Here is a 27,363-nt window from a genome sequence, read left to right on the forward strand (position 1 = left end):
CACACAACAGTCCAAACAGTAAAAGTCCAAATTAAGAATATTTCATTCTTAAGAATTGTTTAGATTCAAAATAGTTTTCAAGAGTGTACAAAAGATACTATTTTTTATAGAATCAGCTAAATTAGACATATTACATTGAGAAAAATGTTTCTCATTTCTTTCCTGTTACCGTTGATTTCATTGCAGAGATGTTAACATAAGAAATAGATTATTTTGTTATCTAATTTTACCTTCCAAAAGACAGAAGCAGATGAAAAATGTGAGGTTCTTTCCTGTTGGCTTTTTTGAATTAGCTGTTTTAGGTTCTAAAAGTTTAGTTCCTAAAGAAGTAATCCTGTAAATAATTTTAATGTCCTCCTCTAGTGCAGGGGTAGGCAACCTTGGCTCTTTTATGACTCGTGGACTTCAACTCCCAGAATTCCTGAGCCAGCATGGCTCAGCTTGGAAACCTCTCCCTTTCCCCTCAGCATGGCAGGCTCAGGATTTCTGGGAGTTGAAGTCCACGAGTCATAAAAAGAGCCAAGATTGCTAGCCCTGCAATAGGCTTAGGAAAGCCAATAAGGGAGCTGGTTTTTTGGGGGGGGGGTTGCAAAAAAAAAGGTGCCGGAATGCCATTCTGAGCGTTCTATGAGAAAAAAAGCCCTGGTTATTCTTATGTAAAACTACAGTAATTATTAACAAGAAAGAAGGATGCATGGGTCTGAGCCTAACCAAATAGAACAAGAATGAATTGCAGAGAGGATTGTATGTCTTCTGATTAAAAATTAAATATGTCATTGTTAAAAATCCTTGAGTTGAAAAGAAAAGAATTTCCATGGGAGAAGAAGGAGGAGTTGTCCTGGGTCAAATATCCATTTTTAGTTGGTGCCATGCTATATAAGTTTTATGTTTATGAAGCATTTATTATGAGGGAAACTTCAGAAGTTGCTTTTGTCTGTAATCTGAAATAGTACAATCATTTTATCTTCCCTCTTACCATGTGCTATACATTAGTCAAAGATGAGAAGTATAAATAGGAAGAAGCAACTAATTTTCCTCTGAATGTAAATATAGACGTACCCTGTGCTGCAGGTTGCCACTGATAGTGTTTTTAAAATTGGTCCAGCAGCTACAGCAGCTCCTTTCTCAAATCACATTGACTTCTAGACTAAATTAAACATAATGCTCTGTGCATAATTAGAAAATTATCAGACTGTTATCAGTTTTAGCTGCAATCTCAATGCAAATCTCAAATAGCAGCAAAATATGCTAAGCCATGAATTGTTTAGTTTTTATTTAGAATCTTATAGGCAGACAAAGTAGCCAATTCACTCTTTGTTTTCCTTCAATCTCACTTACTCTATATCCAATTGGTATTATAAACTTATTTTCAGCATCAAATGATATTTATGATGTGTTTTTTTTTACATTAAGTGCAAATGTGGGATTTCGGTTTTTGTGTGGGAAATGTTTTTTGCCTAAGTGTTTCTGAGAGCATTTGTGGTCCCTATGTCTTCAGGAGTTAATTTTAAAGGTTTATGTTTTAGCTTTGCAATTTAAAAATAATAAACATAGAAACAAAAAAATTAAAGGTCTCAGCCACTTTGGGTCTGACAGTTTGTGAGTATACTTTTGAAATGCTCATGTTTTTGAACCAGTTGCACTTTTCTGATCTACATCATTTATAGCTCTAAAAAACCATTTAGAAATATACAAAGGGAGCAACATGGGTGAAAATTTATTTTATTTTTCAGTGTTAGTCATTGCATTCTATATCAACTATTTCATAACCCTTAAAGTAGGCCCTGCATACAACATAACATAATAATATTAACCATCTGTGAGGAGTTCATACATTAACAAGGCCAATTTTCAGTTCTGTTTAATAAAGTTAATCTGATAAATTTAATCTAATCTGATAATGGACATTAAGTCCCACTGACGCCTTTAGACCACTGTAGTTGCACAACTAGTTCCAAGAAGACTTTTGAATTATAAACTGTAGAGAACTGTAACTACTTTAAAAATCAATTTGCAAGACCTAGTTTGGTGTACTGGTTAAGGCATCAGGCTACAAATTAGAGGACCATGAGTTCTAGTCCTGCCTTAGGCACAAAACCAGCAAGGTGTCCTTGGACTAGTCAGCCTGTTGGCTTTGTCCCTAAGACAGGACTAAAACCTAGTCCTTTCTCAGCCCTAAGAAAGAGGCCATGGCAAACCATTCCTGAAAAACCTTGCCAAGGGACTAGTCCAGGCAGTCATCAGGAGTTGAGACTGACTCGAAGGAACACAAAATAAATAAATCTAGAACAGCAGATTTACTATTTAAAAGATCAAAACTCATAAACCCAATCCATTATCTGATATAAATAATCTAGAAGCTAACTCAAAGAATTAACGAACCAAGGACATAAAAAAATTGGGATGGAAACAAAATTAATCCAATTAATTCAAAGCTGTCAGAAAGCCACAATGTTTGTCAAAATCTTAATTATAAAGAGTAGATTAGATAATAATTTTAAATAGATATTCTTTAGTGGAATACTGTACACAAGTAGCCCTTCACTTAGGATCTCGGTAACAGAATTTCAATTGCTAAGCAAGGCTGTTGTTAAGTGAATCATGCACAATTTTAGGACTTTTTTTGCAATAGTTGTAAAGTGAATCCCATGGTTTTAAGTGAATATGGCTTCCCCTTATCAGAAATGATTGGGAAGATAGCAGACGAAGATCTCAACACCCTAGGATGCTGCAACTGTTGTAAATAAATGTTGGTTGCCAAGCACCTGAATTTGGATCACATAATCATGGGGATGCTATGATGAATGTAAAAACGTAAGGACCAGTCATAAGTCACTGTTGTAATTTCAAACAATCACTAAACAATTGGTTATAAGTTGAAGGTACCTGTAATTAAGCTCTGATCAGTATGAACATGTTTCCAAAGGCAAGTGTTAGATTACAGCCTCTGAACAGAGTTATCTGTGTCTTCAAAAGATGACTATCTTAAATAACCTAACCTGAATGTTCTTGACATGTGATTAAACCTGTAAAAGTTTGATAATTTCACATATTTAAACTTGGCATAACATACAAAGGAGCAACAGTAAATAGCTGGAGAAATTCTTAATTGCTGTATTGTACTGAAAACCTTTTTTTTTTTGCAGGATATCAGAAAAATGGATTTTCTGAAAAATTTTATTTAATTGTAATTGAATATACTCAAAACTGCTCACTGTTACATATGTGGAAATTACATTTGAAATCCCTGCCAGTCTCAGTGGGTATGTTCTAAATATTTGCAAAATATAGTATGTAAGAATTTATAAAGTATGCTTCTTGAATAATTTATTAATTTGGTAATTGCGGGATAAGTTCATTATTTATTATTGAATTTCTCAATTCTATGTTCTATAAGCTCTGAATTCTTTATCAAATACACATAAGTATGGTTTTTAGCTGTTCTTTGTCATTGTCTCATAAATTTTACACATTTCAACTAAAGGGACAGGCAAATTATTAATAAACTAAAATAATATTTCAAAACTCGTGTCTAAGACTGAATAGACAATGTATGCACTAGTATTTGGTGGTGCACCAATCCATAAGAGTTAGGAAGTAGAAGGTTATTACAAGCATGTAGAATCCCAAAACTGCCAATGAAACTTCCATATAGAAAGAGATGGCAATGAAAGTAGTAGAAATAGTAGAAAAATAAATATGTTGATATAAGCACAGAATTTAGTTATTATTGTAATTTCAGAATAACTTGAAATTTCATAGACCTGATTGTATTTTAAATAAACATTAAATAAAATATCCCAATTTTTGTAGATGAAAAAATATCTCCTAAGGCTTCTGAAACAGCATCTCAAGAGCAATTGTATTCTCCTTCTCCGGACCAAGAAAAGCTTCACAGTTCCTTTGCAAAGAAATACCAAGTTTGCAGAGATAATCTTCAGAGCACCAGCCAATTAGTTCTTTCTTCAGAAATTGTCTATAGTCAAGAACTGAATTTACCAGAAGGAGTGGAGATAGTAAGCATTAAACCATCAGCAGGTTTGTAAATTAAAAAACAAATAGGGTAAGAGGAAATTATGTATTAACTGACTTTCATGTAAGCTTTTTTTCAGAGTTCATTAAATCTTAAAAGTATTTGAAAGCCTAATATTTTTTAAAAATTAATATAAAAACAGCTATTAAAACTGCTTTAAAGGTTACACCGTGTTACAACAGTAAACTGTTGGATTTATAAACTAAACTTTGCTCTTTTTAAGTTCTGACAAAATTGCTTAAAAATCTCATATTCAACTGATTTTTTTCCTCTAGTAAGTATTCTAAGGATTTTTTTTTAATCTTAGGTCACTTAAGTTCTTCTTCAATTTATCCAGTCCGCCAAACTCCTTATCTTCTTGCAACACTTTGCTCAGATGGGAAAGTGAGGTTTTGGAGGTGTAGAATGGCACAGGAAACAGATGTATTATCCAAACCAGAGAGTACTAAGAACAGTGCTACATATGTATGGGAAGAATGGCCATTGCTTATTGAAGATGGACATCTTAGTAGCAGTGCCCTTGAAGTGTCTGGCTTACCTCTTGAAATTAGCTGTGCTCATACAAATCGTTTAGCTGTGGCATACAAGCGAACACCACCCCAAAATAGTAATTCTCAAGATTTTTTTGTGAATGTCGGCATTTTTGAATGTGAATCTTCAGGAGGCTCTTGTTGGAACTTGGAACAAACGCTTCATTTAGATGAACTAAACCTAACTTTGGATTCTCTGAGTGTCAATAGTAGTTCAGTGGCAATAGGAAATAAGAACTTAACATCCAGAACAAAGCATTTGGTTCATTTAGACTGGATGTCTAGGGAAGATGGCTCTCATATATTAACAGTAGGCATTGGTTCAAAGCTTTATATGTTTGGTCAGTTGGCTGGGAAAATACAGGAACAAAGTACCAAGGAAATGCTTGTACTGCCAGTATGGGAAATTGCCAAAACCTCTCGTACATCTAGATTTATATTGTTACGATGTGTGGACTTGGTCTCATCAGTAGAGGGGTCACCTCCTTTACCAGTTTCTTTGTCTTGGGTTCGTGATGGCATCCTTGTAGTTGGGATGGATTGTGAAATGCATGTTTATTCTCAATGGCAGCCATTTTCAAAGCAAGATCCCATTACTGCAGACTCTTACAGTGGTAGTACACCATCCATAACAAGTTTAGTTAAACACAGCCAGTCGTATGGTGTTCCCCCACCAAAACGAACATTAACCAGATCCATGACTAGTTTTGCTCAAAAACTTGGTGGGAAACGAACTGTATTTGATCTGTCACTGGAGATGGAAGATTCTGGTCTTTTTGAAGCAGCTCATTCATTATGTCCTACTTTACCTCAGTATCATCCTGTGCAACTTTTGGAACTCATGGATCTAGGGAAAGTACGTAGAGCAAAGGCCATTTTATCTCATCTGGTCAAATCCATTGCTGGAGAAGTTATTGCTATAAATGACCCCTGCCATGAGAAAAGGTACCGTTCTCTCTCAATCTGTGCTAGTGGGAGCAGTACAAGAGACCCTATGACATTTAACAGATGTGTAATAACAGACTATACAGAAATAGATTCTGTTCCACCTCTTCCTTTGTATGCATTGCTTGCTGCTGATGAAGAATGTTCCTATGCTTGTACTGAAAAGTCAAATACTCCAAAAAACGCTAACAAACATGCGACTGATGAAAATTATGAGGATCTGTTTCAAAATTCCAGCCTGTATACAGATGAACTAAGTACAATTGAAGTAGATGAAGATGACAAAAAGCCAAAAGTTATTGATCTTTCTCAGTATAATCCAACCTACTTTGGACAAGAGCATGCCCAAGTTCTTTCTCGGCACTTGCTTCACTCTAGCTTACCAGGACTTACCAGGATGGAACAGATGCTATTGATGGCTTTAGCTGATACAATTGCCATTACCAGTACTGATATAGGAGAAAGCAGAGACAGAAGCAAAGGTAAGTTTTGTAATAACTAATCCAGATTTTCTTTTTAACACTCCTGTCTATACTTACTTACCTATTTAATAAATAAATAAATAAAACTTCTAAACATTATTAGATGGCACTGTTCATAAAGAATACATCAATTATGAAGGCTACTGGCTTCTATGAAATTTAATGATACAGTAGACTAAATTTGGTAGTTAGAACTGTAAGCCACACAGTCACAGGTTGAGATGGGTGGATATAGAAATTCAATAAATAAATAAAATGTAAGTTTGATTTGGGAACACAAAGAAAATTAATACTGTAGTTTAATTAAAAGAAAATAAATCATCATCATCATCATCATCGCCATTAGTCAATTGCAAAAGGCGGCCTTACTAGGAACTGCTTCCATCCTGCAACGATATCTGTAATACCATCAAACATCCACATCTGCCTATCCCAGGTCCTTGGTAAGGACTCAATAGGTAGACAAAAATGCCAAATCCAGTCTGAACATCTGGCTGTCTGTGCGATGATCAATAATAAAAATAAAAATTGGAAGGGATCTTGGAGGTCATCTAGTCCAACTAAATTCTCTAAATTCTTTTTCTATCTGTGTTCAGTAGTTACTGTTGTTTTAGCATTAAGTTTACTACTTCCTAGGAAAGTATTTTACCTAGTGTACAAATAGAAACATTTTGTTTAAAGGTTTGAAGTTTGAAAGCTAGAAGACCTACCTTTTTGTCTATATGGACTGCAAATTTCCATATACTGCAGTAGTTATGGGGCAACCTTTAGCTTCACAGCGACATTTTCTTCTGAATTTAGTAATATTGATTTTAAATAAAATAAATATTATAGGGCATTATTTGTCTGCTATGTTACTAAATATTATGTTAATTAATTTTTGATTGCTTTAAAATCCATTTGTTACCGTTCTCTATATTGTGAAACTATGCCTAACAAGGCTTAAAATATATAAATAATGGAAAATATGGCAGATGATAATAGAACTTTGTTTAAAGAATTTCATTTTGTAGACTAAATCTTCATTCATAGGAGGAGAAACACTTGATGAATGTGGTTTGAAGTTTCTTTTGGCAGTTCGTCTTCACACTTTTATGACAACTTCTCTGCCACCTGCTCACAGAGCTCAGCTACTACATCAAGGTAATACTTTCTTCATTCTGCGAAACAATGCAAAACAAAACAATATTTTAGATATAACTAGGGTTGTTTCTGATCAAATGTGAGCTTCTGAGATGGAGAACCTTTGGAATAGTCCTGATAATGAAGAGATGCAATGAACAGTTGAATATTACAGGTTTTTCTGACTTTTAACTCTTTTTGCTCCAGGAGAGGACCATTAAGTCTTGTGGGTGTAGATGTATCTTTAAACAATTAAGTACGGGGACCTTAGTTTTCGTTTTAATTTTGGCATACAGGCTTAAATATTTGTGTTTTACAACTTTTTAAGTGTTAGCTATTTGCAGGTAATTAATCACACAAATTATGACAACATTTTTTTGTATTCTATTTCATGTCACCAACTTCTTTTTTTAAAAAAATTAAGTATCAGAAAAAGAATCACTAAATATTTTTATGGTAATATATTTTATTTTATTTTGTTTTATCAATTATAAAATAAATAATTATGAAATAATTACTTGTGATTATTTCAGGTTTGTCTTCGAGTCATTTTGCCTGGGCGTTTCACTCTATTGCAGAAGAAGAACTTCTAAACATGCTTCCTGCAATACAAAAAGGTGATCCAACATGGTCAGAACTTAGAGCTATGGGAATAGGATGGTGGGTTCGAAATACCCATAATTTGCGCAGATGCATTGAGAAGGTAAAGACAGTTTATAACAAACTAGCTTGTATCTTGCTGTATGTTTCATTTACATATTAGAGTGGATGTTATATTTTTCAGATTTTTTTAAAAGCAGAATGGGTTTTTTGAATATGGATTAGAAAAAAGATTGAAAAGGAATGCTTCCATGAAAAAGCTTCCCATGAGCATTATTTCTACCTTTGTTACTGTTGGTTTGTATATAGTTTATCTTCTGTAGTCACATATTATAAGTCTAATATAATCATACAGTATCGCTGCAGATAATTTTGTCTGCCAGTTTTACACCTGTTGATTAATATTAAAGGAACAAATGCCTTGAACAAAACTGAAGTTTGCACTTGAACTATTGACATAATTATATCTGGCTTTATTTTTATAAAAGAGAGAGTAAGTAGAAGTAGTAAGTAGAAACATAAATTTTAATTATTTTTAATAGATATACTTTTAAGAAATGGCAGTGAACAACCAGATGAACTAAAGAGGACTTATATTTATTTAACTACTGATTCACCCAATGAATTTTGTAAAGTAAAAGTAGTCTTCTTTTTGTTCAGCTTGATTTCTGATAACTACATGCACACAGCCATATTTTTTCCTACAGAAAAAATTGCACTGTTTGTTCCAAAATTCCAATCTACATCCCCAAATGATTTCCTTTACAAGTAAAAACAAGGTGTCACCTGCTTATAGTCAAATCCAAACAAGGTGGACAAAGTAGAGCTACCTGCTGAGATTTCTTACTAGAATGTCCCACCTAGATAGTTGAAGGATAGACATACACCTTTTGAACTAACCCAGGGGTTTTGAAACATGCAACGTCACGTGACGTGTTACGACGTATCGTACCTTTTTTGCCATTACTAGCAATGGGGTGGGCGTGGTTTTGCTATGATGCATCTGGCCTGCGGGCTGGCAGTTTGACACCCCTGAACTAACCCATTCATGATTTGTCTTAACTTATATGGATATAGTGTCTGCAATGTTTACTATGCTTTATTTTTTTTAAGCAGCAGAAATGTTAATTGGATTTATTTTGGTAAGATGTTCAACTATTCCTAGACTCCTTCAGGTCAGTTAGTGCTCCCCATGACCAGATATGGAGTCCTCATCAATTTAAGACAAGATGAAAATTATAACTATAAATTATATAAATTTATATAACTCTGATGGTAGGTTTCAAAATTACCAGGCATGAATGTATTCAGAGCAAACTTTTGCTTTTCTCATATTTATATCACCCCTTTATTGAAGCAATAGCAGAGTAGCTATGAGCTATCAGAAACTGCATTCACGGGAATGCATCAGATTTCATACAAGCAGTTGATCAAGGGAAAGAAGGCGTTCTCTAATTTTATACTAAGCCTGAAATCCGAGAGGCTTGCTAGAAAGTAAATCTCTTATCCACATACAATATAAAATTTACTTTTTATAAATAATGGTTACACCTCTAAAGAAAAATCATATGTGTTTTATAAATAGAGTTGGTTTAGCTTTTTTCTGTATATTAAATATAAATTATTTCAGTAATTGCTCAGAATTTTTCTGAACATAACTATGACAAAATACTACATTTGTAACCACAGCATTTGCTATTATCCTTTCAGGTCGCTAAAGCAGCGTTTCAAAGAAACAATGACCCTCTGGATGCAGCCATTTTCTATCTTGCAATGAAAAAAAAGGCTGTAATTTGGGGACTATACAGGTACAATTTTATAGCAGAATTTAATACAGTATATATTGCAACTAGTTTTCTTGTATTACTACTACTTGGTAGAAGTAACAGATATTCCAGTAGTACATAAAGGACATTAAGGAACTAGAGAGAGAGAGAGATGATAAACCTATCGAGAGAGAGAGAGAGAGGTTGTTCCTTAATGTTCTTTATGTACTAACATTTTTCAAGTTCTTCAGGATCTCAATTCTTGAACTCAAGTTAGCTTAGAACTACTAAATAATTTATATCAACACTGCTGGGCCCTTTTCAGGGATATAATAATATAATATAATATGACATGATATGACAGTATAATTAATAATATAAATATATAGTTCCTCCATGTTAATAATTTCTAGCCTGATGCCTTAACTATTATACCAAGCTGGCTCGCCACTGTTAACTACATACTTCTTCCAACAGTGGACAAATGTTTTACAGCTGTCAGAAAAGAACTCCATACTTTGTGTTTTTAAGCAGGCCCTGTGAGTTACATGCTTTCCCTTTATTGCTTTGAAACAACACTGAGCAAAGTTCAGAAATACAGGATAGAAATTTAACTGCAATATGACTGTATTTCATGAGGCGTTTGCAAAGTTGAATTTCACCCTCTTCATCTGCTAGACCAGAGTTCCCGAACCTTTGGGACATCAGGGACCAGTTATGTAGAGAGAGGTTTTTCCCTGGACCAGAGGAGGCATGATTTTGTGTGCTGCCTGCATCCCACGGATGGGGCTTTGCTTGTGCAGACAGGTTGCTGGTATGCCACGGCCCGGTCCACAGACTGGGGGTTGGGGACCCCTGTGCTAGACAATCCAGGTTTGATGCCAGGCAACTTCCACATTTTTACTTGAGGCTGTACTTTTGTGGCACTAATAGAAATACAAAATAATAAAAGGAAACGATTAGATATAGAACCTCAACTAAAACACAGACTATCTGCTATCAAGCCAGATATGAGTCACCATGTACAAAACAGAAACAGAATAATCCTCAGTGATATTAAAGAGGTTTCTATGGAAGAACTCACTTGTTATATGGTATGGAGTCCATAAAATTTCAAGTGATAAATAAAAAACTTAAATTTGGATTGAAATGTTGGAATCAAAGTTTGGTTTAAAAGAATATAAATGAAGGGAATGGAAAGACATAAATGAATGTGAAGTCCCATACTCTTTAAGGACCAGAATATAGGGGCTTTGTTTAACTGGGCAATCCTCCCAGCTTCAAAATCTTTTATCAAGGAGTTTGTAACTACCAAAAGTTTGAAAAACATTATTTTATGTGCCTTATTTCAATATCTTCTGATGGCTTATTTTTACCATGGCATTTCATATGAGCATTTTTATTGTATCATAAGCACAGTACCCAAGTTAAATATTGGCCATTTCTAATTGCACATGTAGAATTTTAGCAGCAGCTTGATTTTAAAAATTTGATAAATATAAATTATTCCTTTTTTTCTGTACATTTTGACTTAATAGTTATAAATGATTACATTGGCAGGTCCCTAAAAGATACTAAAATGACGCAGTTCTTTGGAAACAATTTTACAGAAGACAGATGGCGTAAAGCAGCACTGAAGAATGCTTTTTCATTGCTAGGCAAGCAACGTTTTGAACATTCTACAGCATTTTTTTTATTGGCTGGTCACTTAAAAGATGCCATTGAGGTAAGTAATATGTTTTTTTTAGATTATTAAAAGAATTTACAATTCATGTATTTTACACACACTCAATGATTTAATAGTACAAGCAGATTTGAATGTTATGGATGAAGTCCAGTGAGATACAGTACTCTGACTACAAGAACCAGCTATATGCTTATTAGCATTATCTAAATATGGTTCGGTCAAATATGAATATAAATATGGTAGTACACTTAAACTGATTGAAAACAGGAATAGCCCTGTCCAATGTCTATACAAAACAAAAGGAACTGAGAGTACTATAGAATGCTAAACTATGTTTTAATACCGAATGGAAAAAAGGACAAATTTGCAATCTAAGGAGCCCTGTATTGCAATATTGCAGGCTAACTCTACCCACAGCCTGAAGTTTGATCATGGTTGACTCAGTCTTCCATCCTTCTGAAGTTGGTAAAGTGAGGAGCCAGGTTGTTGGGGGCAGTATGCTCAGAGAGTGCTGTAAAGCACTATGGAGTGGTATATAAGTCTAAGTGCTATTGCTATAGGCTGAGTATAATCAAATCAAGGGTGAGCCATCCTACTTAAGTAAGCCCCATGTATTCTTTTCACAGCTATATATGAAAAACAACACAATAAAGTGGAAAAAGGTGCATAAGACAGATGGTAACCAAAATGATATAGGGGTCTTGAACATTTTTCCTATGAGAAAAGGCAAGCATATCTGGGACACTAATCTGGGGGAAAGGGGGTAGGAGAAATTCATGAAGGCTCTTGGCCTTGAAGATGCAAAGTTATGTCTAGGTTACAAGTATCATGGCCCCCCAAAACAGAACAACAGCAGAAGAAGGTTAAGCCTCCATATTATCTATTATCTCCAGAGGTATATGGATTGCTGCATACATAATCCTGAACAAAAATAAGCCTGTGTTTCTTATTTCTGATTGGATCATTTTTTTAAAAAAAACATTCCTTTGTTTGTTTTAATTAGGTCTGCCTAGAGAAATTAAATGACATTCAGCTAGCTCTTGTAATTGCAAGACTATATGAATCCGAATTTGAAATATCTAGTACTTACAAATCAATTCTTCAGAAGAGAATTCTGGGAAGTAAGCCTCATTCCACTGAAAGTCTATCAAAACCACATTTTGATCCTTTTCTCCGAAGTATGGCTTATTGGATTTTGGAAAAATACGGTCATGCTCTTGATACTCTTTTAAACCATCCCACTTTGAATGATGAAGGTAAGCTGAGGCAATTTAAATTTACCTTTGGAATATGTGCATGTTATATTTAGCTTTAAAATGTTAAATAAACTCTTCTAGTAGTATGTAATATTGAACATATTGTCCTGGGTGGTTCTCATGTATGGTGAGGAACTGTGGCCTCCCAACCAACTAATGGTGATTTTGAAATGATTAAGTGTCATTTAAACAAAGCATACTACTTGAAGCATAAAACATTGTAAGTGCTGATTTCTCTTATTAGCTGAAGTTTGTTTTTATTACGTCACAATGTTATCCCAAAACATCATCTTGAAGCTTTCTGTGATTGTTACAACAATTAATGTTAAGGAATCATACTGAGATGGAATAAAATATAAGAAATATAGGGAAAAGACTTAAATGTTTCATGATAAATCATTTTGTCATGTTAAGAAGCAGAGTAGATATATTGAACAAGATGATTAGACTTTTTTGTGTGTTCTTACAATACAAGGGGAATCTGTGTTGCCTTAGGGTATAAATGTTGTGTCATAATATTGACAGCAAGACAATATCTGATTTATTTCTTTTAGAAAATAAGTTTTTCATTATTCTTTCATGTGATATCTTTATAGATGAAGGGAGCTTCTCAAACTGTAGTCCTTCGGTATTTAATTTTTATAATTATCTAAGGACGCATCCTCTATTGCTGAGACGCCATTTTGGGTCTTCTGAATTATCTTCCACAAGGATATGTGTAACAGGAGAAAATGGGCTTGCAGATGAAATCAATTTAGAGGAAAGAAAATTATTTTTTACTGCAGCATATACTCATTTGAAATCTGGATGTCCCATGTTGGCTTTAGAAGTATTATCGAAGATGCCTAAAGTGGTCAAAAAATCAAAGTGTTTAAGAAGAACATTTAGTTTAAGGAACACTAGTAAAGAATGTACACCCTCTTCTCCAATGCCGCTAGAATCAAAAGATGACCAGTTTTTCAGTACTGACAGGTCAGAACCAGTACTAAATGGTTTAGGGCCATTATCAGATGTTTCATCAGACAAACCTTCAAATTCTGATGCTTTGTTTGATTGGAGTCAGCCAGCTTCAGTCTTCCAAGATGACCCGTTGAAATTAAAATGGGACAGTGACAAAGATGAGGAAAGTGAGGATTCTTGCCTTGTAATGAAACCTTTGCAGAAGATAGCAGGTGAAAAAACAAATGAAGTTACTTCTAGCTGCACTGAAACCTACAGTTCAGGAGGTGAAAATGATGTCTTAGCTTCATCAGAAGACATCATTTGTGTACAACTGAAATTTAGGGCATGCCTGAAGATTCTTACAGAGGAACTTCGAACATTATCCACTGGCTATGAAGTAGATGGTGGAAAATTAAGATACCAGCTGTATAATTGGCTTGAAAGGGAGGTGGTAGCCCTTCAGAAGACATGTGAATACAATATTGAAGCAGATGATTCTCAGACAGAAATTATCCCAATAATTGGTGAAAATTCCTTAAATGAAAGAACTGAAGACCTGTCAGATATACAACTAAAAGAAAATATTCAAAGAAGACACTGGCTTATAAAATACCAGTCACTTTTGCGAATGTTTCTTAGTTACTGCATCCTCCATGGGTCTCATGGTGGAGGCTTGGCATCTGTACGAATGGAACTGATTTTGCTTCTGCAAGAATCCCAACAGGTAAATGGAGGGGTTTTTTTCTGATTGATTGGGCTTGGCCTTAAATATTAATACATAATAATTGAAATAAATTACTACCAAATTATTTTTAGCTTATACCAATTTGATATATATTTCTGGCCCTACACCTAGGATGCTTGATTTTTTGAAGTATATCTTTATTAAAAAAAATTCAGAGAAAAACCAGTAAATTCCAGATAACCTTTTCTCTATAAAAAGTTTTTAGGTTCATGCTTCTAGTGTTTGAAGTTCCAGTTTTCTAAAAATGGAAATTGAAGTGGAAGGTTTTTTTTAAAAAGAACCTTAGTAGAGCAGCTATTGAAACCTTGGCCTAGAAAAATCAAAGTTATGCTGCCTGTTAGTCACTGGACCAATAGTATTGTTTCTAGACTTTATTGCAATTTAAACAAACATTTCCCCACAAAAAAACCTGGGTTCCTTGTTTTCTTCCACCTTTAGTGGTGTTTCTGGGTGAGAAAGGAGAATAATTATTCCAATTAACATTGTGTCAATGTGTATGTGTGGGTATAGAAGCAAACTCATCTTTGTAAGAAATTTGAAAATCAAATTATACTCTTTATTTTCCATCCTATTTATAAAGGAATTTTCAGAGCAATCGTATAGTAATATTGTATCTGAGCAGAGTGCAATACCTCTTCTTTTTGCCTGTACCGCAAGTGCCAAAACGGTGGTGGCCAATCCATTATTGCATCTTAGTAACCTGACACATGATATACTACATGCTATCATTTCTCTTGACTCTCCACCCCATCCAGATGTACAGAATAATCAGGCAAGTATTTATAATTTGCCAGTCTTTTACTGAATTTTTTTCCAAAAAAATTACGTTAATTACTATAATGATGGCCATATTAATATTTATATGTATATTGGGAGTTGTTTATTTTATGCTTAAATGAATAACTTTCTTGAGCAAGTAAAATGAAAACAAAGGATTCAAGATCATCTGAATAATTTTGTCTGAAATATGTGTTTCTTCCAGATACAGGTAATGCACACATTAGCAGCATCTTTATCAGCTTGCATATACCAGTCTCTCTGTGGGGGTCATAACTGCAGGTAATTTTTTTTTCCAAAAATAAGCTTTTAGACACAATGAGAACAACATTTTTATTTTTCCCTTCTGTGAGGTACAATCAAAATTTGGTATAAAAATGCATAAAATGTTAACCTCTTATTATACCTTTGCTTGTACAGGTAGTACTCGACTTACGTTCATTTAGTTTCAGTTTCAGTTTTATTAAATTTTTATACCGCCCTTCTCCCGAGGGACTCAGGGCGGTGAACAGGGCATATGATAAAAATACAAAACTACAAAAGTTAAAATAGAATTAAATTAATGCCCAAGATAAAACAATAAAATATACAAATATTTAAAACCCAAATTAACTCCCCATCAGGCCAGGCCAGCTTGTTCAAACAGGTGGGTCTTTAACCCGCGCCGGAAGGAGCGGAGATCCGGTGCCATCCGGAGCTCCACCGGCAGTTGATTCCACAAAGCCGGGGCGCCCACAGAGAAGGCCCTCCCCCTAGGGGCCACCAGCCGGCATTCTCTGACTGGAGGCACCCCGAGGAGGCCCTCTCTGTGGGAACGCACAGGGCGGAGGGGAGTTGACGCCGGCAGCAGGTGGTCCCCGAGGTATTCCGGACCCATGCCATGTAGGGACTTAAAAACCATCACTAAGACCTTGAACCTCACCCGGAAGACAACTGGTAACCAATGTAGCTCGCGGAGCAAAGGTGTAACATGGGAGTACCGGGAAACTCCCAAGACAACTCTCGCGGCCGCATTCTGTACCAGTTGGAGCCTCCGAGTGGTCTTCAAGGGAAGCCCCATGTAGAGAGCATTACAGTAGTCAAGGCGAGAGGTCACGAGCGCATGAGTGACCGTACACAGGGCATCCCGGTCCAGATAGGGCCGCAACTGGCGCACCAGGCGAACCTGGGCGAAAGCCCCCCTAGTCACAGCTGCTACATGATCTTCCAAGGTAAGTCGTGAATCTAGGAGGACTCCCAAGTTGCGAGCCCTATCCACGGGGGGTAACAGCTCACCCCCCATAGAAAGGGATGGAACATTTTGAATGTCCCGGGATGCCGGAATGTACAGCCACTCAGTCTTGTCCGGGTTGAGTTGAAGTCTGTTCCTCCCCATCCAGACCCGAACCGCCTCCAGGCAACGGGACATCACAGCGAGGGCATCACTGGGGTGGTTTGGGGTAGAAATAAAAAGTTGGGTATCATCAGCATATTGATGATACCCAACTCCAAAACCACGAATGATCTCACCCAGCGGTTTCATGTAGATGTTGAACAGGAGAGGCGAGAGAACCGACCCCTGAGGAACTCCACAAACGAGAGACCTAGGGGCCGATCTCTGCCCCCCTGCCAACACCGACTGCGAACGTCCCAGGAGATAGGAGGAGAACCACCGAAGAACTGTGCCTCCCACTCCCAATCCCCTGAGACGCCGCAGCAGGATACCATGGTCGATGGTATCGAAAGCCGCTGAGAGGTCTAATAGGACTAGGACAGAGGAACATCCCCTATCCCGAGCCCTTAAGAGATCATTCACCAGAGCGACCAATGCCGTCTCCGTGCTGTACCCGGGCCTGAAACCCGATTGGTACGGATCCAGATAATCCGCTTCATCCAGGACCAGAGGGAGCTGATGCGCCACCACACTCTCAACAACCTTCGCAAGAAAGCGAAGGTTGGAGACTGGACGAAAGTTGTTCAACACAGCTGGGTCCAAGGCAGGCTTCTTGAGGAGGGGTCTCACCACCGCCTCCTTCAAGACGGTGGGGAAATTACCCTCACTCAAAGAAGCAGATATCACCGCCTGGAACCAGCCTCGTGTCCTCTCCCTAGCTGCATAAACCAGCCAGGAAGGGCACGGGTCCAATAAACATGTGGTGGAGCTCAGCCTCCCCATAATCCTGTCCACTTCATCAGGGGTCACAGAATCAAACTCCTCCCAGATAACATTGACAAGACCGCCCGTGTCCTGATCGTCAGACTCTGCCCAGCTGGAGTCCAAACCGGTCCGAATCCGAGCGATTTTATCCGACAGATGCTGACCAAACTCCTCGGCACGACCCTGTAAGGGATCCCCCCTCACCTCCTGATTAAGAAGTGAGCGAGTCACCCTAAACAGGGCGGCCGGGCGATTATCTGCGGACGCGATGAGGGTGGAGAAGTAATTACACCTCGCCACCCTCATCGCAGCGAGATAAGACCTAATATAGGTTCTTAACCGCAATCGGTCGGATTCGGATCGGCTGGACCTCCAGCAGCTCTCTAGGCCCCGTTTCCGACGCTTCATCTCCCGGAGCTCCGCGGAGAACCATGGAGCTCGTTGGGATCTGCACCGGGTCAGGGGCCGCAAGGGTACAACTCGGTCCAGTGCCTCAGTGGCTGCCCTTTCCCAGGCTTCCACTAAGGCATCCGCCGAGTTGTGAGCGACGGAGGCAGGTGGGGATCCCAGCGCTGCCTGGAACCCATCGGGGTCCATTAAGCGCCTGGGGCGGTACCATCTAATTGGTTCCGTATCCCCACGGCGGGGGGTGGTAAAACGGAAGACCAGCCGCAGGAGGGACCGTTCAAAGTTACGACAGCACTGAAAAAAGTGACTCATGACCATTTTTCACACTTATGACCATTGCCGCATCCCAATGTTCACGTGATCAAAATTCGGATGCTTGGCAACTGGTTCATATTTATCACCATTGCTGTGTCTCAGGGTCATGTGATCATCTTTTGCAACCCCTGACAAGCAATATCAGTGTGGAAGCTAGATTCATTTAACAACTGGGTTACTAAATTAAAAACCTTAATGATTCACTTAACAAAGAAAAGTCATGGCATGAAAAGTCGTAAAATGGGACAAAACTTATTTAACACATGTCTCACTTAGTAACATATCTTTTGGGCTCAATTGTGGTCATAAGTTGAGAACTACCTGTGTTCTTCAAAAATGGGGTTAATTATTCTCTCATAATCTAAAATACTACGACCTCAATATAAGAAAAGGTGTAATTCAACAGTGCTATAGTTAATTTATGATATGATATTCATTAAATATTATTACCATTATTGCCGCCTATATCTTCATCTCCAGATTACATTTCTATAGTTTGGGAATCAATATTCTCCTTTCTCCATTGCACCAGTCCCTGGTGCCCGAAAGGTTGGGAACCTTTGCTGTAGAACCATCCATAATCCTATTTCTACATGACTATTTCTAATGCTATCTTTTTCCACAAAAGTGAAGAAGAAGCAAGGAAGTCCAAAAATTAAGTCAGATACTTTATGTTACTGAATGTTAAGCTTACCTGATCTTAGTAATAGTTGTAAATCACTAATGTATTCAGTAATCAATCTCATTTTGAAGCTGACTTTAAATAGCAGGTCGCCTAATAATAGATCACAATGCAAAAATGTAGCTCTTTAGTAACACCCTTGATTAGAATATGTATAAAATTTATTTATTTATTTATTTATTTTAATTCCATTTATATCCCGCCCTTCTCCGAAGACTCAGGGCGGCTTACAAGCTTAGCAGTAGCCTTCATTCTATGTATATGCCTGCTTATTAGGGCTTTCACACACACCCCCAAGCGGCATTATTACAAAGTCAGCTTATTGCCCCCAATAATCTGGGTCCTCATTTTACCTACCTCGGAAGGATGGAAGGCTGAGTCAACCTTGAGCCTGGTGGGACGCAAACCTGCACTAATTGCAGGCAGCTGGTGTTACTTAAGGAGGCATTAGCCCACTGCTCCACCAAGGCTCTTATAGGGAAGGGGAAGGCACGTGATGTAGACCGCCGGATGAGCCTACTCTGTCCCACCTGTTTTTGCTTGCGGTTGGAGAGCAGGTCGTTGCTGGTCATCTTGGGCCCCTCGCAGATCTTGCCCCTGCCCCGCGCATGGAGCCTGTTCCTCTCACGCACCCGACGCACCTTGGCCACACCTCGGGCCACCGTGGTGGCCTAATGGACGTGCACGAGCTGCTGGCGGCGTGCATGCCCACAGAGAGGGCTCTGAGTGCCACCTCTGGCACGCGTGCCATAGGCTTGCTACCATTGCTGTAGGTGTTATAATAAGTTATTACTAAAATAACAAATCTGCAAAGTTTAGGTCAATAACCCAAGAAACCATTCAATCTCTGCAGAATGTAGTGGGCAGAAGTAAATAAAAACACAAAACGAGGGAAAAAAGGTAAAGGTAAAGGTTCCCCCGCCCATGCGTGCTAGTTGTTTCCTGTTCTGTACCAGCCTGCTACCAGCCTTGCAGAAAAGGCAACCCCTTTACAGACGGCAAGAGGCTGGAATACGTCTGCCAAATTTATTACAAAAACAAACAAAACACGAACCAAGATACCGGAGCTTTGAAACACTATCTGAGCGGTTGCTTTCAGCAAACCAGCCCTCCCCACACAAGTCCTTTATAAAGAGTTCAGGGCGGGTTAAGCTAAGTAAAATGTGATTCACCATTATAGTCAAGCAAAATACCTAAAAATCCATAATTAATACTATTTTTTACAACTTTTTTTAAATAGTTTATTGCAAGCAAACCAGTTCACTGGAATGATTTATCAGACATTGCTGCTCTCTCATCGGCATTCTCTAAGAACAGCAAGCTCAGATGAAACAGTAACACCAAATACTACACCAGCTCAGTGGCCAGGTAATCAACATTTAATTTTCTTCATGGAGTTTTGAACTGCCTGGCTTCTTTGAAGTACAGTATATTGTTCTGTGTTACAACAGTACATTTAGAATAGTTTCCTTTCCTGTTTCTTCTTCTGGTATGACCCTCTGGCTATTAGTAATTTTTTCTTCCATTTTAGATTGAATACAGTATTAGATAACCTCATGGTGATTAATGGTCTGTAATAATTAATTCCTAATTCAAAGATAAATATAAGGCATAATGTGATTGCTTTTAATCTACTTGTTTAGCTATTTTGGGGTGTATAGTTAAATTTAATTTTATTCAAATTAATTTATCTAAACCAGGCCTGTTCTCATTTAGTTTAACCAGATTCACCAAGTTAACAAAATTACTCTGCCCTGGTTCATGAATAATTGTGGGGGGAATAACCCTCTTGACTTTAGTATTCACTATGAATGCGGCCCATGACCATATTCATATGAAATACAAAGAGATATTTTAGTTTAACTTACTGTGTTCTTCAGAACTAGAAGATGAATTCTGGTGCAAAGCTTTTAATATGAACCTGTAATCATGATTTTGTTCTTGGTTACACAACAATAGTTACATATCTAAATCAATGAAAGTTGGGTTATTTCATCCATTTCCTTTGACATTGTTGTAGGCATATCAGGTCAATTTTTTAATCTTAAATAATACTAAAAAAGTCAGTAATAAAGCAAATGATTTTAAAAAGAGAACTTAAGGTATAGAATTTTGTAGTTCAAAATAAAGCATAAGTCATAATAAAATGATTAATAAAAATTGTTAAATCATAATAAAGGATATTTCAGAAAGAAAAACAAAAACTCCAACTATTGCAGAAGCCATATAAATTTAAATCAAGAAATAATTTATTCTCTGTAGAGAAAAAAGCAATAACTTAAAGAAGTTCAACACATAGCATGGTATGTTTCTCTGTTTGGGAAAGAGTGTAAAGAATGCTCAGAGTGTTTATAAGAAACCTGGAAACATATCTTTGAATCTCCAGGGAATCCTCTTTTCCCACCTACCCTGTGGTTCTTTAATCTTGGTATGACTTCCAGAGTTGTGGATTTTGACTTCCAGAATTCTCAGTAATGGTCATATTGTCTCGAATTCTGGAGGTTAGTTAATACATTTGCAGTTGCCAAGATTGAGAAATGGTTGAAATGAATATTTTTTTATAAATGTGTTTATTTCTTAGTGATATAGGTAGGCATAAGGTCCTGTTTCTTATTGGCCAACTTTATTCCTGATGTCACCACCAAATAAGTTGGTCACCACCACTCTCGAGTCTTATTTGATATTAGTTATGACTTAAAGTATACCAGTTGAAACTAATATTACATTGTTGGGATTTTACAGTACTAATTTCTTAATTCTGTCACTCTGAGTCTTAATTTCTTTATGCACATAGAATCTCCTGGCAATTGCTGAATGGCAGGTTTTCCAAGGTGGCAAAACACATATTTATGTATGTGTACATGTATTTTTATCCCCATTTCACTTTTCACAAGGTTAATCATGATTTAAAGCAACTCCAAAATTTATTAACAATTTTTGTTGAATGTAAACTAAAATTCATAACCAAGATAGAAATATGGGTGATATAAAGTACATAAGTACAAAGTTTAAAATTGTAATATAGATGTTCCCAGACAACATGATTCAATCTCTGATTTAATATGTAATAAAAATGTGAAGGTACCCATCTCTAATTCAGGGCTTTTCAACCAATGGTACGGGTACCACCTGTAGTACATTGGCACCTGGCAGGTGGTATGCAACCATCCGAGAAATGTAGTGGGGGAGGGGAATGAGCTGAACCAGTGGAAGCACCGCAGAAGCCTGAGCGAGAGATGGAGCTGCAGGGCTGTCAGGGCTCAGCGGAAGCACCAGGATCAACACCAAGCTTCATCTGGAGCTCAGCACTGATCCTGGTGCTTCTGCTGAGCCCTGAAGAAGCACCAATCATCTGGAAAGCAGCATTGATCCTGGCACTTCTACTGAGCCCAGAAGAAGCGCTGATCAGCTGGAATGTTGCAGCATCTCCAGGGTCTTGTGATTTACATTCAAATGCTTGGCAACTGATTCATATTTATGATGGTCACAGTGTCACAGGGTCATGTGAAGTGACCAAAACCTGCTGCAACCAGCCAGCAGAGGGGGGGAATAAAAACCAAACACCCCCCACCCCACCCCTGCTGCCAATCCTCAACAGAAATGCTCACAACAATGAAAACCTCGGACAGGAGGAAGAGCATCGCCGGGTGGGCAAGCAGGTATCTTGCTCGGCTGTGGCTTGGGGGGCAATTTTTTCAATGCCATTGTAACTTCAAACAGTCACTAAGTGAACTGTTGTAAGTCGAGGACTACTGTACTTCATCACTTTTTTTCCTTTTTTTTTTGACATCTTGCTAGGCGACTTGTGGTACTCGGATGTTGCCATATCCTAAAAGTGGTACAATGGGTGAAAAGGTTGAAAAGCCCTGCTCTAATTGACTCTTCATGTCTTTGCATTATTTATAGCATAACTGCTTTATTACAGTATATTGGTTTAGAACTACAAGAATTCATTTTCATTTGTGAAGAAATATTTTGGGGAATGGGACTATTACGTTAAATATATTTTCTTCAACAGATTCTAGACCACTCATTCCCATTGATTTAGATTTGATTGTAGTTTTCACTTCAGGATTCATCAAAGAATCAGCCTAAAAATCTTACTCTAACATTATCAATGTCTCCTTATAGTTCTTTAGAGTTCCTTGAGATAATTGCAAATGGTTTCTCTTGTCTTTCTTTTTATGTGATTTATCACCCTGATTTTCGTTTGTTCCGCCGGGACCTGAAGACCTGGCTCTTTGAGCTTTCCAGCCAGGACTGAGGATTTTTTAACTTTTTAACTTATTGTAATTGGGTTTTTAATTAGAGTTATAGGGGTTTTAGATTTTAATTAAGGATAATTTAATCTATTTTAATTGTTATTAATTTTTGTATTGTGATGCCTTAATTGCCTTGTGAACCGCCCTGGGTCCTGCGGGAGAAGGGCGGTATATAAGTTTAAATAATAATAATAATAATAATAATAATAATAATAATAATAATAATAATAATAATAATAATAATAATAATAATAATAATAATAATATGGCATTTCCTGTCTATCCAGGAATAATGGATTTAATACAATTATTGAATCAAGCTGGAGAAGAAGCTCAGTCTGGAATCACAGTTTTGCTCTGTGAAATTCTTACGGCAGTCTACCTTAGTCTCTTCATTCATGGTCTAGCCACACATTCCAGCAATGAATTATTCAGGATTGTGGCCCATCCCCTTAATGACAAAATGTGGTTTGCTGTCTTCGGTGGTGGTGCAAAGATTCCCAGGAAAGGACCAATTCAAGAAACAACCAAGATGGGTTAGTACATTCCATATTTTTTCTTTATGTAAATATTTACTGAACTTAGTTTCTTTCTAGTTTTTATACTGAATATGTTACCAGGATGGCGTTGTGGCTCAGCAGTTAAGACACTGGACTTGTTGGCTGGAAAGACAGCAGCCCAGGTTCAAGACTCTTGTGCCACATAATAGGGTGAACTTCCCTCCTTGCCCCAGCGCCTGCCAACCTAGCAGCTCGAAAGCATGCAAATGCAAGTAAATAAATAGGTACCACTTCAGTGGGAAGTTAACAGCACTCTGTGACATCATGGTTGCCACAGGACCACAGAAATGTCTTCGGACAGTGCTGGCTCAATGGCCCTGAAAGGGAGATGGGCACCACCCCCTGTACTCACCAATGACTAGCGGAGAAAAATCCATAGGGACTTCTTTTTTAATGTTACCGTGCAGTGACAGAATTCCTATATAACACTAAATCTTAACTATCATTACATACATGAGAATAAATAATGTTATATAAAAATTGAACTTTTGTATTTTGCACATCCATCTCTTCCTTCCAATTTAATGGAAAAAATAAATCAGAATTTGGTTTCACTTTATTAAATTGTTGATTTATTCCTTTTGAACAAGAAAATAAATGTGGGAAAAAAATCTTGATTAAACAAGTTGGCAGTAAGTTATGCTACTTGTTGCTGGCTTCTTTGGCAATGATAGTATTAGAATTTTGTGAAAAGAACTTACAAGTAAAAGAGTGAAAGATCAAATTCCAATTCAGGATGTTTTCTATTTGTGCATATGGCTTAATATGAGGTATAATATTCCCATTGTCAAAAAAAATATATAACTCTTCACTTTTAATGCATGCCTACTTAGGGAAATACACTTTCTTATATTCAGGAATTTAGTGCAGTGGTAAATAATCTATTCATAATTTTAATATAAGTAAAATAGTTGCTTATGAACATATAATGCATAAATAAAGGGCCCTAAATAAATTTTAAACAGGTTCTGTTTGGAAAATCAAAATCATTTAATGTCTGTAACTTTGTAATGTTGACCACATACCAGCCGAACATTTTTAGAAATGTTGAAAAGTTTGTTTTCTAATATGTATGACAGCAATATTCTATCTAAGCGTAGTCTTATGTTTTCTCTCTTTGGCAGGTAGGCACTTCTCTTTGCCTAGCCCACATCAGGTAGTAGTATTTTCTATGGAATGCGTGGGGTTTACCAAATCTCTAACAACCATCAGTACTCATAGTCCTACCAAACTTGCAGGCAAGATACTAGCTTCAGTTCTAGGCATTTGAATCTAGTGTTGATATGTGATGTGACCTTGCATAAAAAAGTACTGTAATTGAGCAAAAGCAATCTGTTTGTAAGTCATGATCTCTGATTTAATTGTGATTTATTATGTCAGAAAAATTAACCAAAATTTCAACAATTACAAATCATGTAGTTGGTTATTTTCATACCAAATTATCTTTAATAGTGAAAGAAGACCATGACTTGCAATTATCAGAAATATTCCAATATATTTTTGTCCATCAAGCTGCTTGTTTGTGTCACATGACTGTATGCATGTGGCTATGAATTTTTGTTAGCTTAGCAATATCTGTAATTTTTTAATGAAAAAGCATTTATTAATTGAAAATTAGTGTAGGCTAGCAAATAATAGAAAGGTATAACTTGGTATTTCCAAATGATAGGCTTATACAACTGATTTTATTTTGACTGAATTAATAATTAGATTTGTAATTAGCAAGTCTTGACACCAAGAGATCTTGGGAGATATTATTCTGTAATAGGCTCTATAATTTTGTGTTGAATGTTTTTACTAAAGTAAAAATAGTATAGTGTGTGGAAAGAGAGAGAGAGAGAGAGAGAGAGAGAGAGAGAAGAGGAAAGGAAAGAAAAGCAAAAGAAAGAATAGATAGAAATATACTTCTATTGATTACTTGTTTTTTTGAAATATTTATGTAGTTAAAATATAACTAACTAGGTATGGTTGGCCTAAAAAGACAGACTTTTTAAAGATGCCCAAGATACAGAAGTGTTGAGTTTTAGGGTGCTAAAGAGAAGAAATCACCAAATTAAAATGCACTATCTTCTCCAAAATTTCAGCTTTGGAGAAAGCTGATATTACTACAGACTTTATTTGATATGAAACCTAATCCCAATTATTTAGGGATATCATCTGGATTGATAATGGATTAGCATTCTGGTTGTATGGTAATCAGTTGACACAGACATTTCATTGCTTTCATAAAATACTGGCCTAAGTCTGCCAAAAGCTACCACCTTTACTAGTAGCACGGAATGCTGATGTGACACATGTATGACTAAGGCTGGTAATCTAATGTACATCATTCCTATTCCATCTTACTAAAAGACATCACATAAAAACCTCAGTTAACTTAATCCATATGGACCATAAGTATCAATGCTGATGAGCCCATCTAGTGATGATCAGAGCATGTAGAATATCATTATTTGGAATATAGGTGGAATAAATGACAAAGAATATAATGAATGAACTAAAACAAAGTTTATGCAGTTGTGAATACAAGAAATGAAAAGAATTTAATGATCTGAAGAAAAGTGGCCTGGTCTTTTGGAATGGATTTGATTAAAATAAAGAGCTAAATATATCTCAGAAAGTTTGAATTGGTATTATCTTGATTTGTGGGAGCATGTGAAAATAGGAATTCATAGGTTAGTGATAGTTGACTATTGTGGTGAATAATAATAATGAAAGATCTCAGCATGAGAGTTATAATAGGATAATTGGAGAAATGTTAATAAAATAAAGATGTAGGGTTTGTTTATCGAGTGGCCTTGGTCTTGTTTAATACATGTGTGAAGATCACATCTCTGCTTGATGACTAGAAGAATGCTCTTGTTGTGCATTGTATAAAAGGAAAGGTAGCAAGAATGAATGCAAAAACTATAGAAGAATTAATTTGTCAAGTATCTTTTCAACAAAAATTCTGGAAAGGTGTTTGACAGAATTTTTGTTGAAAAGATACAGGTGGTGACAGTGAGCATAGACTAGGTTTTTCTCCTCCAACAATAATTGAGAAATATATGATAAAAACAAGTTTATGTTATATGATTCAAAAAAGTATCTAAATAATCTTGAATAATGTAAAGTTTTGTTAGAAAACGTATTGACCTGGAAATGGTTTGCTCAATTTGATAAGAATGATATGTGAAAGAAGTAAAGCATGCATAAGAATCATAGGAATGCTTAGTGAATTGTGCAAGGAAAAAAAACAAAGATATGTGACATATGCATAATGCAATTATGGTTGTATAAATAAGGAATGTAGAAGCTTGTGGTGCAGATCAGAATTGTGTTGGGTGGAGTACGAATGTGTTTGTATTTCAGTATGCAATTTATGCTATGTTGGCCAAAACCCCAATTAATTTGCAATACATGTTAGAATGTACAATGCAACAAGGAACATGGTTCTGAAAATTAATGTGTCAAAGACCAAAGTAGCTCTATGTTTGAAATGTAAGTGGAGTGATCAGTTGTAGTAGTTGTAAATTGAATTAAAAAATCTGAAGAAAAAAATTAGTTTCTGTAATCTACAAAAATGTTTTTTTTCTTACTAAGTTTATTCCCCTGCTATAGACTTAAGCATTTTCATACCACTTCTTAGATTTTGCCGAAGTCATATACAGTGTGTCTTACTTTATTGAAACAATTATTGGTGTTTCTAAGTAGATGCTGTAGGGAAGAAGTGGAATAACAGAATCAATATTCCGAATTCATTCTGGCAGACTATGACAAATGAATATTAAACTTCATTATAGTGATTTATTACAAAATGTGTATTCATTATGGATCAGTAGCTGTTCTTTGATTAGTTTAGATATTATATGGATTCTTCAATTTATTTGATTGGACTGCTAAAAACAGACCTCTTTTGTGCCCAGAAAACTTGATGTTAAAGTGATAAAAGCATTAAACAATTAGATAGGATTTCAGGGAGCTCAGGTTTGAAATTTATAAGCATATAAAAATAGGCCATTGAATAGTTTAAATGTAATAACACCTTTAAATTATAGCATCCCCTTTGAAAACCTATATAAAATAATTTCCTGAGAATTAAATTGTAGTAAGAATGAAAATATCATGGCAAAAT

At 36.4% G+C, this 27,363-nt stretch overlaps 1 protein-coding gene across 3 annotated transcripts in view; it reads left to right on the top strand.

Moving 5' to 3' along the window:
- The window catches only part of DMXL1 (Dmx like 1), a 92,658-nt gene that overhangs the window by 33,511 nt on the left and 31,784 nt on the right, over positions 1–27,363 (top strand). For 2 of the 3 annotated variants that reach the window (XM_081320280.1, XM_081320281.1), the window contains exons 16-28: positions 3,147–3,263; positions 3,814–4,038; positions 4,341–5,990; positions 7,023–7,133; positions 7,646–7,815; positions 9,423–9,520; positions 11,039–11,204; positions 12,169–12,421; positions 13,018–14,087; positions 14,689–14,880; positions 15,091–15,167; positions 19,668–19,795; positions 22,977–23,225. In XM_081320280.1, the coding sequence (XP_081176406.1) occupies positions 3,147–3,263; positions 3,814–4,038; positions 4,341–5,990; positions 7,023–7,133; positions 7,646–7,815; positions 9,423–9,520; positions 11,039–11,204; positions 12,169–12,421; positions 13,018–14,087; positions 14,689–14,880; positions 15,091–15,167; positions 19,668–19,795; positions 22,977–23,225 (4,506 nt within the window). The remainder of the gene's footprint in view (positions 1–3,146; positions 3,264–3,813; positions 4,039–4,340; positions 5,991–7,022; positions 7,134–7,645; positions 7,816–9,422; positions 9,521–11,038; positions 11,205–12,168; positions 12,422–13,017; positions 14,088–14,688; positions 14,881–15,090; positions 15,168–19,667; positions 19,796–22,976; positions 23,226–27,363) is intronic. The other variant, XM_081320282.1, reaches the window with a different exon arrangement.

This window comes from Vipera berus (assembly GCF_964194415.1).
Source record: "Vipera berus genome assembly, chromosome: 2".
NCBI classification, from domain to species: Eukaryota; Metazoa; Chordata; class Lepidosauria; order Squamata; family Viperidae; genus Vipera; species Vipera berus.